The following is a 19,128-nucleotide window of genomic DNA, read 5'->3' on the forward strand; positions in this document are numbered from 1 at the left end:
GCACAAAGACAATAACTCAAGAAACAGAAGAAAACGCTCAACTAAGTAAAAACTGTTATCTAAGAGAAATGTATATGATGATTTGGATGACTGCACACAAAGTGCAACCATGTCAGCACTTTAAAATACATATATATATATATATATAAACCACTTCCTTTATAAGGTGTAGTAACATATCTGAACGTACTCTGAACAGTATCTCTGGGTTCAGAAAATACTTTCCATTACAGATTTCTCAGTGCATCCTTTTTATTTAAAGGGGATGATAATAGAAGTTTGCTAGGCTGAAATACAGCCACAAACTACAGCATGGATTACCAATTTATCAAATACAGTGTGTCTATATGTAGGCAGTTAGTAGTTTTCACTGTATCAGCTTGTAAAATAAAACAGATAAATTCATTACTACTTGCTAACCAGTTTAAGTCTGTTGACTAACAGACTAAAAATCTTTGAAAAAAATGAAATCTCAGTAATGCTGATTTACACAGACTTTTAACAGATCTCAATCAAGTCAAAACTAACCACTACAGAATCCAGGTCTTCATTTAGATAGAGCTGAATGCCAAAACATGCTAAACCCACTAAGATCAGGTTTAAAAAACAAAAGAATACACAATTCAAAACATACAAGTCTTCACTCCAAAAGGTTATTTCAAAATTAATACAGCTATTGCAGTTACCAGGGAGGTCTTTTTGCTTGTTGTAAAGTCAACTTTACTTCAACTCAATCATCTGTTTAGTCATTATACTTGGTTTCAGCAGAAAGCTACACCAGAACTTTTATTTGGTATCCTCACAACAGTCATTCTTCCAGTTTGGCACCCAGAAACTACCATACCTAGAACAAAAACTCTGGTAGAAACTCAGCAATTAAGAATTACGTTAAGTTCACAGTGCTGTAGAAATGAAGTGTTGCATTCAGCACAGCACAGAACTTCTTCCTCCCCTTCAATTCTTTTATTACCAGCTTTTCCCCCCTATCTCTATGCCGTACATCCACACATACTTGAGGCCCCCATAACAGCAGACAAATTCTCTAAGGGCTCAGCTGCTCATGGAGTTCATCAGCAAACAACTTAAGAGGGAAGCTCTTTACAACTGAGAAAGTGCTTTGAAGGGCTGATGGGGGAGGGGGTAAACAAAACAAAAAAGTAGATGTTGTCAAGTAGAAGCTAAAATGATTCTTGCTGAGCAGTACAACATACTATCCCATCCAAAACTGCAGCAGTTGCTCCCACTGCAAATTTACTAGCTGAATCAGGGGATTAAGACAGAAGTTACAAAGATAATTTCAGACACATAAGAAAAAGCCTACGTGGCACATTAAAAAAAAAAAAAAACTGCCTTGCTAAAGAACACTACGTTGTCAGCTCAACAGTTTCATAAAACTATCAACAGCATTATAAGGTTATGACCAACACTACATCTGCTAATCCCAACAGCTTTAACCTCTTAAATTTTATTTTTTAAATTCATTTCCAGTAATTTGTTATTGATCTTCTGAACAGAAAATAGAACCAGGCAAGTCATACAGAGAGAAGAGGCCTGTCAACAATTACTGATTTTCAGCACTGCTCCAACAGCACACCAGCTGTATCATCAGTAACAAAGCCCACAATCAAAGAATCCACTTGCTTAACTGAACAAACGCATCTCTACACACTGCCTACAGCTCCATCGTTATTGGCTGTATCAGCTGTTATTATTCAGCCTTCACAAATGAGTCACAAGAATATGATGATTACATCAGGTTGGAAAGATCACTCCTCAGACAATGGAAGCCAGTGTTTTTTTGATAGTCCCATCTTCTCTAATTGGCATTATTAATAATGAAGTATTCCTAGTAGAAAACTTAAGTAACACAGCTAGAAGCTAACAGCATCCAGTACTGGCAGTGAACCTGATTGTTTTCTTCGCAGTATTCAATCCTCCATAATACACTAGTAATCAGACCTGTGATATTACTGTTTCTTTTAACAGACTGAAAAAAACATTTCCCAACTTATCAAGGAGCATACATCACAGCATACGAGACATAGCATTAAGTCTATTGCACTCTGTACCTTATATTAAGGTGAACCGAATCTAAGTAGACAAAAATACCTTTTTTACATCTTCTTAGTATCTTTTAGGCCATACATGCAATTCATCCACTTTAACACACAAAGCACAGCACGAAGAATCCCATAATATACAGTAAAATTACTATGTTGTTAGCCTGTTATGTTCTGCAAGTAAAGTATTATTTGTCTAAAACCCGACTTTTTTTCCCCATTACCATAAGATACTCCATCCTCCGTTTCTAAAGACTGCATTCATTGAAGCATTTCAGACCGTAAAATCCTCAGTGCAACAAGGTTCACTCTTCATTTGTGCATTAAACACCGTGTCTGCCTAGTAAGAGCCTTGCCGCTGCTCCCCGGTACCCAAGCCCCTCTTCAGGCCGGGAATAAACTTCAACGCTCAACGCAAGCTTGGGACGCTTTCCCCCCTCAGCCGAGACCCGCGCCTGTCGATGAGGTGAAGGAAGAGGCAGTCAGCGCCCGCGAAACAGCAAGCGCGCAGGTAACGCACGGCGACCACCGGGAGGGGAGGGGAGGGGGGCGCACGAGCAGCCCGCAGCCACGACGGGCCGCCGCGGACAAACGCCGCTCCTGCGGCGCTCCCGAGCCCCCGCCGGGCTGCCCCGCGCCCGCCGCCGCCCGGGAGCGGCTCCCCGACGCCCACCGCCCCGGGCGGCCCCGGCCGCCGCCTCCCCGCCCCGGCACCCGGCCGCGCTCGGCGGGCGGCGCCGGGCCCGAGGGCGGCGGGGCCGGGCTGCCCGCTCGGGGCCCCTCCGCCCCGCGGAGCCTGCCGGCGAGGCCGCCTCCGCCCCGGGAGCGGGGCCCGGGCCGCGGCGGCAGCGGCAGCGCACCTCCGGGGCGGCCCCGCCGGCACCTCCGCCGCTTGTTTGCGCTCCCCGGCCCAGGCTCCCGCGCGCATGCGCGGCTCCCGGCCCCGTCCCGCCCAGCCCGCTGGGGCGGCAGCCACAGCCCCGGCGCCGCGCCGCGCCGCGCCCCCGGCGCCGCCCCTGCGCAGGCGCACTCCGCCGCGGCGGGAGGGCCCTGCCGGGCCGCAGCCGCTGGGCATGCGCGGTAGCGCCGTCCCGGGCGGGAGCCCCGAGGAATCCGCGGGCGCGACGGCGTCGTGACGAGGCTGTGGGGCAGCTTGGGTTTTAACTTTTTTTTTTAAAAAAAAAAAAAAAAAAAAACTTAACGATTTTTAAACTTAATCATCTTTTCCTTCATAGCCATTAAATGGATAGGCTTGTGTGGGTTTTTTTTTTTTTTTTTTTTTTAAGTATCACCAAGAAATTGAAGATTTGAGATTTAGGATATGACAATCCTATATATTAGAAATCCATCATTCAATTAGCTCAAGTTATGTATGTTTTAATAGCCCATATTACTGCCCCTGCCTGCACAGAATTGTACGTCAGGAAGGTGTAGGAACACAAAAAAGTTACTATAATTTGAGCTAATAATGTTTTCGCTGTTCTCTGCCCGTTCCACTCAGATCAAAATTAATGCCACTCTCTCTCCCTTCAGTGCAACTGCACTTAAAATAAGAAAAAATATGTTTTGATGTGAACATCAGCTTTACAGCAACTGTATCTTCTGAAAAAGAAAATGGGTATGCAACAACCCTGTCTACTCCTCCCACCTCTTTACTGCGGTATAGAGTGATGAGAAAACAGAGAATAGTTCAAGGCCTCAAGATGATGTATGTTCAGAATAAAATCCAGAGATGAACCTTCTGTGTACGTTTCAACCCCCATTTCAATCACACTGAATGTGAACTTTCTTTGAAAGGCTCGCATACATTTTGTCAATAAATTGACTGAAAACAAATCGAAATATGAAGAACTCCCTGTACTCTGGTTTTGTGCACAGACAACTTGGCCCATGTGGATCTTAATCATGAACTGGGAAATGTGTCCTGTTGTATTTGAAAATAAAAACAAGACCATCTTTTCAGATATAAGCATAAACCAACATAATTTTGTATCTGTAGCCAACCTGTAACCAACACTATCACCTGCTGCACACACAAGGGAGGCAGTAAGGAGACCAGAGCTCGGATCAATCACAGTGTCGGAGACCTATTTCCGGATAGCGAATGAAGGGCAAGAGAGTTTTTATCATTCAAGGCCCTGTAGAGCTGTGGTATCATCATTCACTAATGCTATGCGTTTTAGGGAAGACTGGAGAACATACTCCTTAAATAATTACTAAGGGATAGTTTTATAAGTCTGATGGAATCTAAGTGTAAGACATAATAAAATGGAATACATTATGACCTGGTTTTCAGAGCAAAACGCATTTTCCTTTGAAATCAAGAGTATCATCTTTGCAAATGAGGCCAATACAATACAGACTGTTTCACTCACTCATGGATGTAGTTTCTCTTGCAGCTCGTAAGGGCATCGAGATGAATCAGCATGAGTCTGGGCAGGTATCCTAAGCTCTTCCCTTCAGCTCTGGCAGGGCATCTTAATGTCCATCCGCACCAGTGAGACTGAACGCCAAGATGAATTCAAGCTCTACTTTTTGTTCTGTTAGAGAGGCAGAACTAAATGGGTGAACATACCTAAACCTTACAAAGACTAGATTATTCCCCAAGGATCAAGTGACGTGTTGAGCTTTAATTTGGTCAGCTTTTTAGATAGACAATTCTACCAACTATTCTACAAAGAAATTAGGAGCCATCTACTGAAAAAAAATTTGGACTTCATGTAAGATCTTCACACTAGATCTTAAACAGGAATTATTAATTATTCTAGATAGTCTTACCTATTAAAAGAGCTAAAAATCTTTTTACCAGATTCATGTTTTTTACAAGCATCCTTGAGCACCCAAAATAGATCAGAGTAAAGATGGTCAAGTACTCATCAGTGAAAACATAACTAGCTTGGGAACAACTCTTGTTTTTCCAGCTTCTCCACTGATTAATGAATGAATAACTTCTCACCAATTAGTGTATGAGTGATTTCATGAGTAGCTGCAAGTCACATTTTTCTGGTATTCAACAAGTTCTCTCTTGAAGTAGAATACATCGTATTACAACCAAAAGCCTGAAATTAAGCAAAAACATTCTAACCTTCAAATAACATCATCCGATTAACAGTAAAGCAATTGAGGGATTTTTTTTTGAGCAAGACAAAACAAGCTGAAGATAAAAATGAAGTCTCATTCTAGATTGCCTTCAGAATTGTATGCAAAAAAACTTACCCTAAGGAAAGATTTTTCTTTAATGACTCTGTAAATAATCAAAAGGTATATGAAAAATTATATTAGACAGTCTTTGAAATCACAATCAAATTCAGTCTATTGCAGTCTACAAGTTGCAGTCTACTACTTGCTACATACACAGTCTTTTGAAATGTGTCCAGTGTTGGTGTCATTTTAGAGAACTACAAAATCAACATAATACAGTACTTTCCATACTTTATATATACCTTCTTTTCAGAATACCCTAAAGATGGAAAAAAAATACAGGTAACTTTTAAACTTCTCAGTGAACTTTATTTTGGGTATCAGTTGTATGAGGAAAAAGAAAGCAAAAGAATAACCTTTCCTTATAGCAAAAAAAATCACTAACCTACATTGTCATTTTCCTAATTCTGACAAAAATTTCTTGTTATGACTGTCCACAGCAGAAGGCACTCAGGGCAAGAAAAAAAATCAAAACAGAAAAGGCTTTACAATTTGAGAATTGTTTTTAGCATCAGTGTTGAAATATCTCCAAAAGAAACACTGATAAAATAGATTTTCCTGTTTTTTTCTTAGTAGATGCTAATCAAAATTAGGTGCTGATTAGCATTTAATTCCAAGTTTTATAAAAAGAGAGCTCAATTTCTGCAGGCTTCTTTGTTTTTAGACATTTCCAAATAATCTTTTTTTTTAAAAAAAAAAAATTTATCCCAGCTGATGTCTATATTGAGATCACAACAGTTTCATCTGTTTTTCCATGTGAATCATTTTCTTCGTAGTGCTTAGTCTCTGATGGCCAAGAATGTGATTTTGTAAGCATTTTTACTGAATTGTCAAATGTTTCTGTATGGGAAATAGGACAAATATTGTTTTGAGAACCAAGGTTTTGGCGGCATGTGTATACAAGATCAGTTGACCCTTGAGACTGCAGGGCTTTATATTGACGATTCCTCAGAGTGGTGTTCTCTGTATTTTGTTCTGAAGCATCCTCTTTCATCTCCATTGCACGAGCTAGCATGTAACTAACCTTTCTCTGATGAGCCAAAGCCTCTTCTTTGTCATTTAGCTGTATTTATTTTAAAAATAAAAGAAAAAAAATGACACTAGTTTATAAGCTAAGAACAAAGCATTCTGTGTAGATCAGTTATATTTCTTCTCTTAAGAACTCATGTTTAACAGTTAAAAAAAAATACTAACCAAATCAATTAACATCTTAAGGATTTCGTGAGTATTGTCTAGCTCTTCAACTTTCCTGCAGTCCACTCCTGAAGACAGCAGGCCTGATAATTTTTGTCCCAAACTTTTCTTGTTTCCTTGCAACTTGACACATCCTAAGAAAAAGGGTTATTTTTTGTCTGAATCACAAATGACATGAACTCTGTATTATGTAAGAACACAATTACCTTGGGATAAAATAAACACAAATAAAATAGGATTCTGATCTACCTCCTCTAAAAGCACGATGCAAGTCATAGCTTCTTCTAGTGTACCTAACATCATTATTTGCACACAGCACCACCCTTACCATAACTTCCTGACTATATAGTCTTTTTCACAAATATGGGCTAATCGAAAGTTCTTTTTGCTATATAAAAAATACACTTTGGCTCTAGTGAAGCAATAATTCTTTGTAATCTGTTTTTAAACACTTGATAGACTGAGAAAAAAATTGATACAAGTTTTTAAGAAGTTTCTAAGATTTCTAAAAAGATTAATACATTCAATTTATGAAATATATGTACTGGAATATAAAACCTGGAAACAATGACACCAGTATAAGGGAAAACAGATATGTATTCTGTTTTAGTATTATCTCCCGAGGGCACTCTACAGAACCCAGAACACCAGACTCCTAAGCCTACCACCTACAGGCCAATGGCTAACTCCAATGTATATGGAGGTGGGTTCCATTTCTAATTCTGCTATGGTTTTGACTGTGACATAAACACTGAAGTACTTCTCTTAATGTTTCTCTTAAGAAAGGAAAGGATAATTACAACTCTTACTCTTTTACAGAGTGCTCTGTAACTCACAAATGACCATGTTAAGTATAATTTTAATAAATATATACTATATGTAGATATATATATATATATAAAATCAAAACCTAAAAATGTTCGCAAAAACAGAAAATTTTGCATGCAGCATTTCAGTGAAAGCTTAGTATAGATTTCTTCACATTTATACTCCTTCCATAAATCTTATATTGAACTAATTTTTATATAAAAATATTTAAACTGTTCACAGCATCTTAAGATGACCAAGTTAAACATGCCAGACAATATCTTTTGTTGTTTTCATAATAATCATCTTAAATATCCAGGATGGTATTATCATTCTAGATAAATCATTTTAAAATAGATAAGGTGTAACTCAGATAATATAGTTCAAGCATGTGTAATAAAAAAAGGCTACATTAAAAGCCTAGCCTGATAACTCCAGTGTCATACATCAGTATTTACATAATGAATACTGTAACATTCCACTTATACATGGATATCCTGTATCACATATGTAAAGCTTCTGGCAGAACTCCATAGTATGCTACTTAATGTATTTTGGGTTTTGACATAATGTTGTTCCCCTCTTCTTGACTCTTCAGAAGCCCCAGCAATTAAGCCACAGCCATAAGTTTGATGCAGCAAGCAAGTTAGCCAGCTAACTTCTCTATTCAACTGTAACAGTTACACAGCATGCCCAGTTACCATCCTCCTTCAGATGTCTCCAGCTTATAAATTTTGTTTCCTTTTTAATTTTATTCATTTCCGCAAGCCTCAGGGCCTGGTCCTTCCTCTGCATTAGCTGCTGCTCAAATGCAATTCTGAAGGCATCTGCCATCATAAAAGCTTCATCTTTACTCTTCTTGAGAAGTTCCATCTGGTTATAATTCAGAGAAAAATTGAAGCACATTAAGCAATTTGAAAGCAACAGCAGATTTAAAAATGTATATTAAGAGACAGGCTGAAGCCACTAACACAAGTCAAAACTTTCATGTTATCAGATCACCACAGTGAGGCTGACGGCAGGCCTGTGCAGTTAAAGGGGACTGAAGAGAAGTCAGACAAATCTTAAATATATATCATCAGAGAAGTGGTGGAAACCAAACTAAATGTTTTCTTGCTACATTAAGAAACACATTTTGAAATGGAAATTGAAGTCCTTACCCTTCCCTTTCTTTGCATGGACAAAACACCCATCTACAGACTGCAATAAATGGCTGCAAGTAGCACTATTTATCTCCCCCTGTGCAGTAAAGCTTGAAGAGAGCTGGAATATCCCATACCAACTGACCCTATGCACAGGAGCAAAAGAAAGAGATAATAACCTTGGTACAACAGGGACATAACAGTAGTTTCAAAATTAGCGTTTCAAGTGGAACTTCCATGTTAGGACCATGAGCAAGGAAATTCGTAATATCTAAAACTGTAAGTTTAACTAAATTCAAAAATTTAAGTGCTTAAAAATCATTTTATTGACCTGAAGGTGATATAAATAGTTTTTAACAAGACCAGCTCCATGATCTAGCTGGCAGCACAGCCTTGTAAATGCTGATGCCAGCACAAGGGAAGACATGGAATGCACTGCGAAGAAAGAAGGGAAGCCATCCCTTTCAGCGGTAGCCCACATTCAGATTGCAAAATTGTATTTTTTGAGTGCATCTATTTCTTATAGTTAAAAAAAATATAGGCAGAAGGAAATAGAAAGAGACTACAAAAGAAAAATGAGAAAAAACTTTTTATAAGTAGAACTGATTTATACTACAGTTCCACATCAGCAAAAGTTAGGGTACTACAAAGATTACATATTTCTGAAAAGCAGTCTTGTTTTAAAATACATCAATTCACCTAAGTTGCAGGTAGGGCGTTTTTGCCTTTATTTGATTTTGAGCACACACAATCTTCTGCTTGTTCACATTTAAGTCAGGCAGCTTTACCTCTTGCTTGAGCTGAAGAAGTTGTTTTCGAGTTACAGCTGACATTTTAGCACAGGAACAAGGTTGCCCTCCAGAAGCACTGCAGGTGCAGGCTCCAAGAACTGCCAGCTTTAAATCCAAAAACAAATCACCAATTAAGTAACTATCTGCACACACAAAACAACCCAAGAGATGCCAGAAAGCTACCAACAAAACATCCTGAAACCACAAACCATAAAACAAACAAACAAACAAAAAAACATGATTTCTTTTGATTCAAAATGACAAGCATGAAATGTAATTTTTAGCACTAATCTCACATTTATCCTAAATGTAGTACTTTTGGGGAATTATGCATATTATCTGTTCAAATCTAAACTCACTGTCATTAAAGGCTGCAAAGGAGATGGGCTTAAAAAAATCCAGTTCCTTTTCATGTGGGTAATTTGCATTACCCACATGGCAATGCTCAAGAAAATTGAGATGAAATAAGCAGTGTGCTAACACACACACACACACAAAGCCATGACTACATTCCAGTGAATCTGCACGTAAATATATCCCTGTAAATACTGATCCCCACCAGCTATCACTTTGAAGTGGATAGCAAAAAATAAGGAAAGTCTTACAGCATGATCTTGCCAGCTTGAACATGTCCAGAAACATTAATAAATGTTTCATATTATACAGTCTACTTTTTAATCTTATAAGCAAAGAAAATTTGGAATACAGACTTCCAAAGTGCAGTCTGGGACATGAGACTTTGCAATGTATAAGATGGAATCTTGGTCATCCCCTTATGTTCTTAGACAGGTCAGTGAGGTTACTAGGGCATTTTCCACTGATCAGAAACTTGCCAAAATAGAGTACTTCCAGTTTACTGGAAAAGATGACCTAAAGGCAAAAATTGTCAGCCTGTTTATGCTGCTCCCTGCAGATCTCATTAGTATATATTTTTTTCCACTCATTAAAGAAACACAGTAAACAGGGAACTGGGAATTAAAAGATTAGGAAGACATAAATATGCAGGCTGGCCTGTGAAAGATAGCCTGATGCTTCTTCTGTCTACTCTTTCTTTGCAAAATAGAAGTCACAGAGCACCAAAAACTAGAAAACTGATTCACAGGCATCCAAAGGCATGTTTTCATTTGCAAGAATCAAGTCCAAAGAAACAGTTAAATAATCAGTAAGCAAAATTTAGCAACAGATATTTTGAATATAAACATATCTTTGAGCCAGTTGTCATGAAAAACAGACTCCATACTTACTTCAAGACCTGTAACATCTGTAAGGTCACTTTTATTCCAGGACATATTTTCCTGAATCATCTTCTGTTGTTTCACATCAAGCATTGCAAGAAACTCCAAGCACTGCTGATTCAAAACTATGAAATAAAACAGTGAAAATAATTAAAAGTTTGCCATTCTGATTTCTTAATAACTGAGTTTAACTACATCCAAATGAAGCAATTTCATGGCTTAAGCGTCAGTTTGGGAATATGATGAGATGACATAGATCTAGAAACTCAAATCCCAACCACCTTTCCTTCTGTGTTTTCTTAGAGGAGATGACCCATTCACAGAGACAGTACCTCATATATTACTTTTCCTCGGTATTCCTTCTCTCCTTTTTTTAAAAAAGCTTACAATTAAGTCACTTGCTCTTTTCTTAGAAAAACACAATTATTAGGAAAATAATTATGTATTTCAGCTTTTCTTTTTAAAAAAAAACAAACAAACAAACAAAACAAAAAAAAAAAAAAAAAAAACCACACTATGTGGAACCTGAAAATAAGGGAAAGGAGCTTGAGCCATTTGACCCAACCAAATCTCTGCACCATCTGCACTTTGAAAATGCCACTTTAAAGCTGACAAGCTAAATATCTCAAAGTTTATGCTACTGGAATCTAAGTGGATATGTTAAAGCCACCTCATGGTAATTTTCATTGCAGCAGGAGCATTCTGTGGCTGTCCTGACCAAGAGTTCCCTCCTTCCAGAACATAAGGAACACAGAAGAGTTGTTTCCCTTCACACCCAGTGTGTCACCAACCCAGTGAGATAAGATATATGTATTTCCTTCAGATTTGATCTATTTTTTAAGCTATGAATACACAACTTCTGCTATCGTTCTGTGAATTTTTTAGTTCAAGTGAACTAAATGTGACAAGAAAAACAGGCACTACCTGTCTATTTGAAGAGGATTCCTGTGTAGCCACTAATACCAGCTGCCATTATCCTGACAGAAAGCTGAGTCACAGTTAAGATCTCAATTATTCCAGAGAAACAGTATTTTAAGAGGAACAGCTATTGGTGGCTTACTTGCATTTTCAGATTGAAGAGTTTTAACTTCTTCTGTTCTCAGTTTCAATGTTTCCCTAAGAGCTGCATTTTCACAATATAGCCTGCAGAAGTTAGAGAAAGGCTGCATCATCTTTAAAACAATTATTAAAAAGAGCACTCAAATGAAAGAAGTCATTAGCGTGTTAAAATACTGCATCTAATGTTTCTGCAAATTAAAATTAGGATTAAAATCAAGGATTAAAGAAAAAAATTGAAATTGAAAAAATAAAGAGGGTTCATTTTCACATATATTTCCTCACTTACAGCATTGTTTATGTAAAAATTTATATAATGTTTCCATACCAGTACCAATGCTAACTATGTATAGATATTGTTATACATAGACCTGCCAGTCAGGGGTCACTAAACAACCTGAAACTGCTCCTAACTAGCTTCCTGGGGAAAAAAAAAAAAAAAAAAAAAAAAAAAAAAGATAAGAATGAACTTCTCTGCAAACAGCATTTTTTGATGGGAGATTATGGTAATAGTATTTAAAATATAATCAATTTGCCATCAGCAAGACAAACAGCTGGAAACAATGAAATATTCTGAATAATGAAAAATACAGATCATGCAGGAACTGAGGACCTGCAGGAGCAGCTCTGCATAGGCCTGGTCTGGCTGGCACTGAGCCAAGGCTAATGAACAAGGCTAGACCATCTGCAGAGTCACTCCTAAATTATCCACTCTGCACATGGCTCCGCGGGAAGAAAATCTGAGAATCGCTGCATTCATATTGTGGTTTCTCTGCAATTGAGATAACACGTGTTGTTCAGATCGGCTGACCATTTTAATTAAAACACACTCTTGCACAAACAGTTTAATTGTGTCAAAGTATGTTCAAAGGTTTTGCAAGAGAACGTTAAAAAAACCCCACTCATATGTAAAAATAACACATGCCAAAAGCTTCAGAGCTTAACTAAGAGATGAGGTTAAGTATCACACTGCCATTAGAAACTGTTGATAAAATCTGTAATTGTGAACTCCTGAAACACTTGCTAGCAATTTTTTACTTCCTTCAAAATATTAGATTGTTATTGAACATATGACAATATGGCTCTGGTCTTAATTTTAAAAAGTAAATTTCCTGTATCTTTAAGTACCATTCTAGAGAACAGCTACACTTTTAAGCTTTACAACATGAGAACATACAATATACATTTACAATACATTCTTTCTTGGCACTTTGCCACTTTTCTATTCAAGAAGGAAACATCAATCTGAAGTCCTCAATCTTGAAGCAATTAAATTTTTTATTTGTACATCTCTTCAGCTGTCAGTAAATATAGCAAACTGTAACTTCAGGGTTTTGTTTAACTATTAACCTGAAACATTTTCATTTAAACAAATAAAGGAAAATACACATTCTGCCTCATCTTGTTGTCTTGGACATCAAAAAGCAAAGCTGCCTAAGCTCATAACTTACTGCTGCTTACAGTTTTCTAAAGCCACGTTTCAATCTCTAGTTTTCAACTATTAATACTAGTTTTCTTACTCCAAATAAACTGGCAACACTTGCTACTTTTGTTGGTTAGAAGAGCCAAAGGATTTTTCATTCTTTGACAATTGTAGCTAAGTTAAGAGGCAAAAAAGAAACAAAATATCTTCACAAAACTCTTCTTACTCATGAACAATTTTAAATTATTGGCTTATTCTTTGATTCTGTTTGAAAATTTAAATTAAAAAAAATCTCTACTAAAGTAACTCTGACAGATCAGCGAGACCACTTACACCTTTAAATAACTGGAGCCTGCTGGTCAGTTTTCAATGTCTGTTACTGCATTGTTTATTTAGTGCCTCTAGCTTCTTCCGCTTGCTTAACAAGGCAACACCTGCTGTTAGTACAGAAAACTCTTATTTAAACAAAGAGCCAGTTGACCAACCTATCTCAAAAACATTCCATTTTACTCATGCTCATACCTACAAAAAAAGGAAAGCTCACACACTTTCCACATGCATGCACATACCATTATTTTCTATGCCTCATTTCCATTTAAAGCAAATAAAGACAATCTGGTTCTAACGGGCTAACATAATAAAGTAATATGACTGAATTGAAAACCCAGCCTAATAAAGACAACTTATATACACATTAAAGAATTGAGTTATTAATTTCAGTAGTTTTAATTGAAACATATAAATGTAACTAGCATGAAAAATACATAAGCCTTCCCAAATCCAGAAAGTTAGAAAAATATGAAGAAACAGAAAATCTGACAAAATGAAACAGGGAACATAAGAAAGGTAATATGTAGCATTCAATGCAATTAAAAACCCCAAAGATATACAGCATGAGTAGAATACCTGTCATATTTTTCTCTCCAGGTCTCTTCTATGTTTTTAAATCTATCCTGGTCAAACTCAATTTCCCATTGCAAAGTATTTATTTCCTGTAGAGACAAAATAAACCAGTGGCAGTTCATTAACAGCCTGACAATAAAAGTAAGAGATGTGAACTGCTAGTCCTGAGTTTGGCACTGACAAGAGATTTGGGCAGCCAATAGGCGCTACAATCTTTGTATCTCTATCTATATCTTTTTTTTTTTAATAAATGTGGTACCAAACACCAGAAAGGTTCCCATCACTACTCCATGAATTCCAGACCATGCTGAATGAGCTAACAGTTGCAGTGGCTTATGACAAAAACAAACTTATGCTATCACATTTTCATATGTCTAAAATGCCTCCCTTACTGTTCTATGGAGAGGCCACATAAAAAAGAAATAAAACATAAATCTGAGATTAACAAAGCAGGGTCAGTATCTTCTTCCTCCTCCTCTCCTTCTTCCCTATTAAAATTCGGTAGTTCTTTCTTAGGCTTGTTTGGAAGTTCTTCATTAATAAATCATACTGTGAAAATTAAGCATCAGTATAAATAAAGCACTGTAAAGCTTATAACAAAGAGCAACCAAAAATAGAGAGAGAACTCTGGGATCTTTCAGGTATTATCTGCACACAGTAGAGGATGAAAACATTCAGATCAGAACAGTGATAAATCAACATTTTCCCTTTCTACCAAAGAGGAATAAGAATACTTTCAAAAAACCCAACACTAATGTTAGATCTGTATCAGTTCAAGGAAAAAAAAAAAAAAAAAAAAAAAAAAAAAAACAGTACAACCGCTCCTTATTCCATAACAAGCCAGGTTAGGAGCAATGGCCTATTATGATTTTGCATAGAAAAAGGAAATCTTTGCACAGGAGTGAAGAAAACTTTTATCCTTACCTTTTCTAAAGCTCTCTTTTCTTCCTCAGTTTTTTGAAGCATTGCTTTTGTATGACTAGTGGCTTTGTTAAATACTGCCTGTAGAAAAAGCACAAATCCATCAAATACTGTAATTAAGTAAAGTTGTATTTTCAAATTTACATCACTGTAAATCAAAGTTCTTGGCTAAACAAGAGTGTGAAGAACTACAAGCACTAGCAGTTCACTTCAAAGTTCCAGCAGGTTCTAATTTCAAGACACTAAGACACTAAAGTGCGTAAAGAACTTCTGTTTCAATCTTGGTAGTTTTTTCAATTCAAAAAAATTTAGCATAGTTTGAAAAGAGATTACAACTTCTTTAGGGCTTTTCCACATCACAAAATCAACTCTCAAACGACTTAGTTACAACATACTTACAGCTTGATCTGGACATAACTTAATATGAATATCCAAGGATAGAAACCAGCAGAACTATAAATGCATTATGCAAGTTAAGTTAAAAAAAACAGCAATTGATTTCAACATTGTTGATCGTGATAGTAAACAAAAATACTATAAATCACTCATGAGTGATTTATAGTATGTAATGACAGATTTAATGCATACTCCAAGATGATAGATGGAATAGAAATGTTTTCAGTTCATTGCTTTGCAACAGAATTGCTAGCACTAGAAAAACCATGAAGGACTGCAAAGAAGGCAATTAAATAGCTAGATCCTCATGGATAAATTTGTGACATTTTGCTACAACACTGAAGTCTCCTTGAATAACTGTAATAGATCTACACAGAAAAGGTACTAAATCGTAACAGCCAAGTCTATATACACCTACAGATTTAATGCTTTAAACTACAGCCGTGGGAAGTATCTAAGTTTCTAGGGAATGGCAGGAAGATGATCGTTTTCTTTTCTTGCCTACTAAATGACCAAATAATTTCAGAACAACTCCTACCATGTTCTGTAAAATTCTTAGGGCTTCATCTTTTCCTTCAAGCTGTCTTTGAGAAGCTTCAAGCTCAACTTTTAAAATTTCAACTTCCTGAGGCAAAATAAAATAGAAACACTGAGTAAAAACAAAGACAATTCTGTTAAAACACAATTGTAACAGCAATGTTAATTTGCCCTCTTCAAGTAACAACCTTCCTGCTTACCTCTTGCTTAAGTCTTTTGTAACAGCTTGTGACACAGAAACGTTAGCATTGCATGCTAGAGCAAAATCCTTAGTGAAGAACACTTGTAGTTACTATTTTCTGTGTTTTCTTCAAGCAGGTTTGCAAAGTAAACTATTAGATATTGCAGTTCTGACTTGCTAAAGAAACACACACACACACACACACACAGAATTCCACACAGCATCTTGGGCAGCATTTCCACAAGAACCTAACTACAATTACATAAAAGCAATACTAGTCTCTGAATAGTCAATTATGAACTTTCATTTTCTCCTCTCTTGCTTACTTATATGCTTATCTGAGAAAAGGAGGAAAAGAATGGCAATCATTTCACAGACCACCCTCTGATACCTTACAGATCACACAAGAGGAATCAGTTCTCTACACAACAAAGAATTCAAGTACCTTAGTATCAAAAAAGGCTGTTTTTCTTAGTAATTCTAACCTGTGAAATAGAAACACAAACACTATATGCTACCTTTCCACTTTATATTGTATGAGCATCCTCTCACTTTGTAGAATCTTTTGAGTTATGTAATGTTTAAATTGCAGGAGTACACAGAAAATTCACAGGATATGTGATTTTATTCTCTCCCAAATGTGCTCTTAAATGCCTGATATGGAGGCCCAGCTCCTTACGTAAGAGGAACTACTAAAGAATTACTTAAGCTAAAGGGCATTGATGACAGTTAAACTCCTGAAGAGTACTAATTAGACCAAAGGATTGAGCCCAAGCACTCTTACCCATTCATCCCCCTAGAATATTTTTATTTTCTCGTGAAATTATTTTATTATGAAATTAATCTGAAGGCCACTGTTTTGTTTCTTGTTTTTTCATATTGATTTATTTGATCAGCTTACAAAGACAATGCTGAGCTTAAAAGGGCTAGGTTGGGTATTTGTTTTTTAAAATACAAAAATGCAGATTTCAAAAACAGCAGACTTGGTGCTGTTACTAACCTCTAGAGCTTCTTGAAGTTGTTGCTGGAGTTCTTCATTTGAAACTTCAGAATCAGACACTGTAAGATGCATAAGAGGTACTAAAATATGAAATACTAAAATATTTACAAAAGAAAATATGAAAGTTTGCTTTAGCGTGAAAACTAGGAACATGTAGAGGTGAATTTTCAGCTTTGTGTTTTTTTTTCTTCTGGGGCTAATAAGCAGATTTAAGAAATATATAAACAGTAAACTCAAACACACACTCTCATATTTAAGAGTAGCCAAGCTGGAAAAAGAATCAGTTAGAAAGAGATCTAAAATCAGTAGAATTTTAGGTTTTTCTTTTAAAAATAAAGAAAAAACAGAATTGTCATCTTCTCTCATGAAAAATTAATTTCTTTAAATCCTTTTTTTTAATTGCAGCTTTTCAACAATCAAAATCAACACAACAGTAGTTAGCACTGTAGAGAAGTATGCATGATTTTCAAGAGAACCAGGTGAAGGACACTGGTGGAATATTCCATAAAATATAATGCTCCTTTAAATAAACAGTTACCATTGGTACAATTTTCCCTCAAACTGAGCACCACAGAGATATATTAACATGCAGTTTCCTACTAAATAAAAGTTGGATTCATGTGGGCTTAAGTCTTGCTTTTATGGAGATTGTAATGCTAGATCTAAGATAGCATCATAGAGAGCACTGACAGAAGCACACCGAAATCAGTTACAATTACACTGTCTTTGTAACGTCTTCTCACCAATGCTGCTGAAACCAAAAAGAATAATTACATGGGTTAGCTTACTGCACTGCGGGGAGAGGATGGTGGGGGCTTGTAACAGAGAGAAATAAACAAATCATACAGAAATACTTTGGTCAAAATATTAGAAGTGGCTAAAAAAAATAAAGGAAAGGCAGAAGTTAAATTGTAATGAACACCACTGCCTGTTATTTTATTTTACTCATAGCATTGCTAACCTCACAAAAAATTGAGCACCACTGTTGAAAGAATAGAGACACGCAGATTATAAGAGTGACTTCTTATCCTCAAAACTATGCTAATCCAAATTTCAACTAAATAACAAACAAGATTTTACTTGGCCATGAACTCAGTTCACATACTTGCTCAGGGAAACAGACCAAGCAAGCCAAACAGAACAGTTCCACTCCACTTTACAGACAGATATACACACACATACATACTCTTCATATATATGTACATATGCATACTCATATACACATACATATACGCACACACACACAAATAGATATAGAGAAAAACCCAACCCTGTCTGCCCCCTCTGCCCTGTCAAAGGATACTTTGCTAAACCTCACTTTTGAAAGCAGAGCCCATTTCACACTAAAAAGGGCCACAGACTGATTAATTGAAAAGAAAAAGTTAACATAATGTCCCCTGCGGCTTTTAACATTTTTGGAAGAAAAGCTAGGAGCAGAGACCACTTTACTGCCTCAACTGCACCGAGTATTGCCTATTGCAACACTAACCACATAGCGACTCAAAACGGGGCCTAAAGGCTACAAAAGTTAACCTCTGACACTGCATTAGATCGACCGCAACGCGTATTAATATTTCAGAGATTTTAATTGTTCTTACAAACAGTTTGAATTAAACTTGATACTAACTTGTGAAGTAGCTGAACCTCTCGATTTTGCAAATAGATTTAGAAAAGGATGAGTGGTGAATAATAACTGTAAATTAGTCTTACCACAACTATTTTGTTGGCTCGAACTAGCGAGTACAACTCCAAGCTTTTTGGACAATCCATCATAAGAACCGTTTTGTTTTGAACCGGGAGAAACTGCGGTATCATTTTCTTCTCCTCTCTTTGTTGACAAGGGAGAGCTGCAAACCTTTGCAGACCCTTTCCTAGGTCTAAATGGATAGGAGTTTTGTAAATCTTCCACTTCATAGACGCCTCCAGGTCTTCTCCCAAGTCCATTCCCCAAGTCTCCACACGCCATGTCATCCTCTTCAGCGTCCTGCATCTCTGCCTCCCTTTTATTTATCTACTTATTTTCAATTGAGGGCACTTAACTGCAAGCAATGTCTCTTCCAAAGCAACAGATATTTGAATCTAGGAAAAAAAAAATCAAGTAAAGCATCCAAACATTAAAGTGAAAAATCCAATGCATTTAACACGCGACTCCCTCCAGTCCACGCCCAGGCTCACAGGAAACATCGCTGCCGCGTGGCAAGGTGTTAAACATTTAAACATTTAAAGTTTCGAGCAGCAGACGAACCTGCTAGACTCGCTCTGCTGACCCGAAGGCAGCAGC

The 19,128-nt window shown here is 37.0% G+C and overlaps 2 protein-coding genes across 5 annotated transcripts in view; both read right to left on the reverse strand.

The window, feature by feature from the left end:
• The window catches only part of ZFYVE16 (zinc finger FYVE-type containing 16), a 33,376-nt gene extending 30,404 nt beyond the window's left edge, over positions 1-2,972 (reverse strand). For 3 of the 4 annotated variants that reach the window (XR_009961150.1, XM_062599460.1, XM_062599463.1), the window contains exons 1-2: positions 2,921-2,958; positions 2,285-2,515 (exon numbers count right to left, since the gene is read on the reverse strand). The gene's annotated coding sequence lies outside the window, so the exon portion shown is untranslated. Of the gene's footprint in view, positions 1-2,284; positions 2,516-2,920 lie in introns of all 4 variants that reach the window. The other variant, XM_062599462.1, reaches the window with a different exon arrangement.
• Positions 2,973-5,827: 2,855 nt separating this feature from the next.
• CCDC125 (coiled-coil domain containing 125) lies at positions 5,828-18,837 on the reverse strand. Its single transcript, XM_062599995.1, has 11 exons — positions 18,558-18,837; positions 16,848-16,906; positions 15,668-15,754; positions 14,737-14,814; positions 13,816-13,901; positions 11,491-11,573; positions 10,440-10,555; positions 9,193-9,300; positions 7,964-8,135; positions 6,456-6,589; positions 5,828-6,324 (listed from the first exon to the last, which is right to left on the reverse strand). Exons 1-11 carry the CDS (start codon positions 18,835-18,837, stop codon positions 5,980-5,982), a joined length of 1,548 nt encoding a protein of 515 aa, XP_062455979.1. The 3' UTR covers positions 5,828-5,979.
• Between the last annotated feature and the right edge of the window lie 291 nt (positions 18,838-19,128).

This window comes from Rhea pennata, chromosome Z (genome assembly GCF_028389875.1).
Source record: "Rhea pennata isolate bPtePen1 chromosome Z, bPtePen1.pri, whole genome shotgun sequence".
Classification (NCBI taxonomy): Eukaryota; Metazoa; Chordata; class Aves; order Rheiformes; family Rheidae; genus Rhea; species Rhea pennata.